Genomic DNA, 1,105 nt, shown 5'->3' on the forward strand with positions numbered 1-1,105 from the left:
ATTATAACTAAAAATGTCTCCGGACCTTTACTGGTTGGTGATTTTCTTTATTCGGACCCTGCTGGTTTTTAATTGGTTACCTCTGCTCTACATTAAAGGAACACAGACTCTAAATCTTCCAAATGCTATTTTCTGGCAGAATAAATGGTAACTAAGATTAAGAAAACATCAACTTTTTACCTTTAAGGTTAAAAGTTTTCATTTTATAGATAAACCTACTCATATGTACATGTATTGTATATTTTGGCTGTTTACAATTAATTTAAAGTTTACAATAAATGTTTTTTTTTTTAATTTCAAACAGTTTTTTCCATTTAGAAATGCTAACCTACTAAAATAATTCATTTTTAGATTAAATGAACAACATAATTGTTAAATTATAGATTAATCAATCACTAAAATAATTTAAATCTGCAGCTCTAGTCTGGGTTTTTTCACTAGGCTTTATTGCACAAATGCAGTTTGTGCTCAAGTTTCAGACCAGAGAACCTGCTTAGCGTCAGTGGATGAGTGTTAACACTGAAGCATTTAGCTCTGAATAGAAGGAAACCTCCCTGGAGAGTTTGTGCAGATTACAGCAGAGCTTTCAGCTGAACCAGTGCTGGACTGGGATTCGATTGTTTCACAGAAAAGCAGCACTTCAGATGAGTGTCGTCCACAAACAGTCCTTCAGTGACACCAATATATAATCCTTTAAAATCTAAAGCATTCATGATTATTCGCCAAATCTTCAGGATATCTAATGTGCTTATCTATGTGGCAGGCAGCTGCTGAAGGATCACCCCTTCTTCTATGTCCCCGACGTTATCGACGAGCTCAGCAATGAGCGTGTCCTCACCACAACGCTGGTGTCTGGTTTCCCTCTGGACAAGGCTACGGACCTTTCTCAGGAGCTCAGGAACGAGGTATGCTGAACTCTGCACGGTCCAACCCTGCGATGCGCTATCATTACAGTCCTCAGGGTTTGTACGGGTGCTGGAAATCCTTGAAAATGCTTGAATTTTGACGTTGTGTTTTCAAGGTTTGAAAAGTGCTTATATTTTGGATGAAATGCTTGAAAATGCTTAAAATTGTAACTAATTCTTTTGCAAAAAATACCTATCTA

At 36.9% G+C, this 1,105-nt stretch overlaps 1 protein-coding gene across 1 annotated transcript in view; it reads left to right on the forward strand.

Annotated features, from left to right (window-relative positions):
• Nucleotides 1–1,105, forward strand: part of LOC107091604 (atypical kinase ADCK3, mitochondrial-like) — a 29,775-nt gene that overhangs the window by 16,472 nt on the left and 12,198 nt on the right. Inside the window, exon 11 of the mRNA XM_015385624.1 lies at nt 764–905. Coding sequence (XP_015241110.1) covers nt 764–905 — 142 coding nt within the window. The remainder of the gene's footprint in view (nt 1–763; nt 906–1,105) is intronic.

Source organism: Cyprinodon variegatus, unplaced genomic scaffold, assembly GCF_000732505.1.
Source record: "Cyprinodon variegatus isolate N-32 unplaced genomic scaffold, C_variegatus-1.0 Scaffold344, whole genome shotgun sequence".
NCBI classification, from domain to species: domain Eukaryota; kingdom Metazoa; phylum Chordata; class Actinopteri; order Cyprinodontiformes; family Cyprinodontidae; genus Cyprinodon; species Cyprinodon variegatus.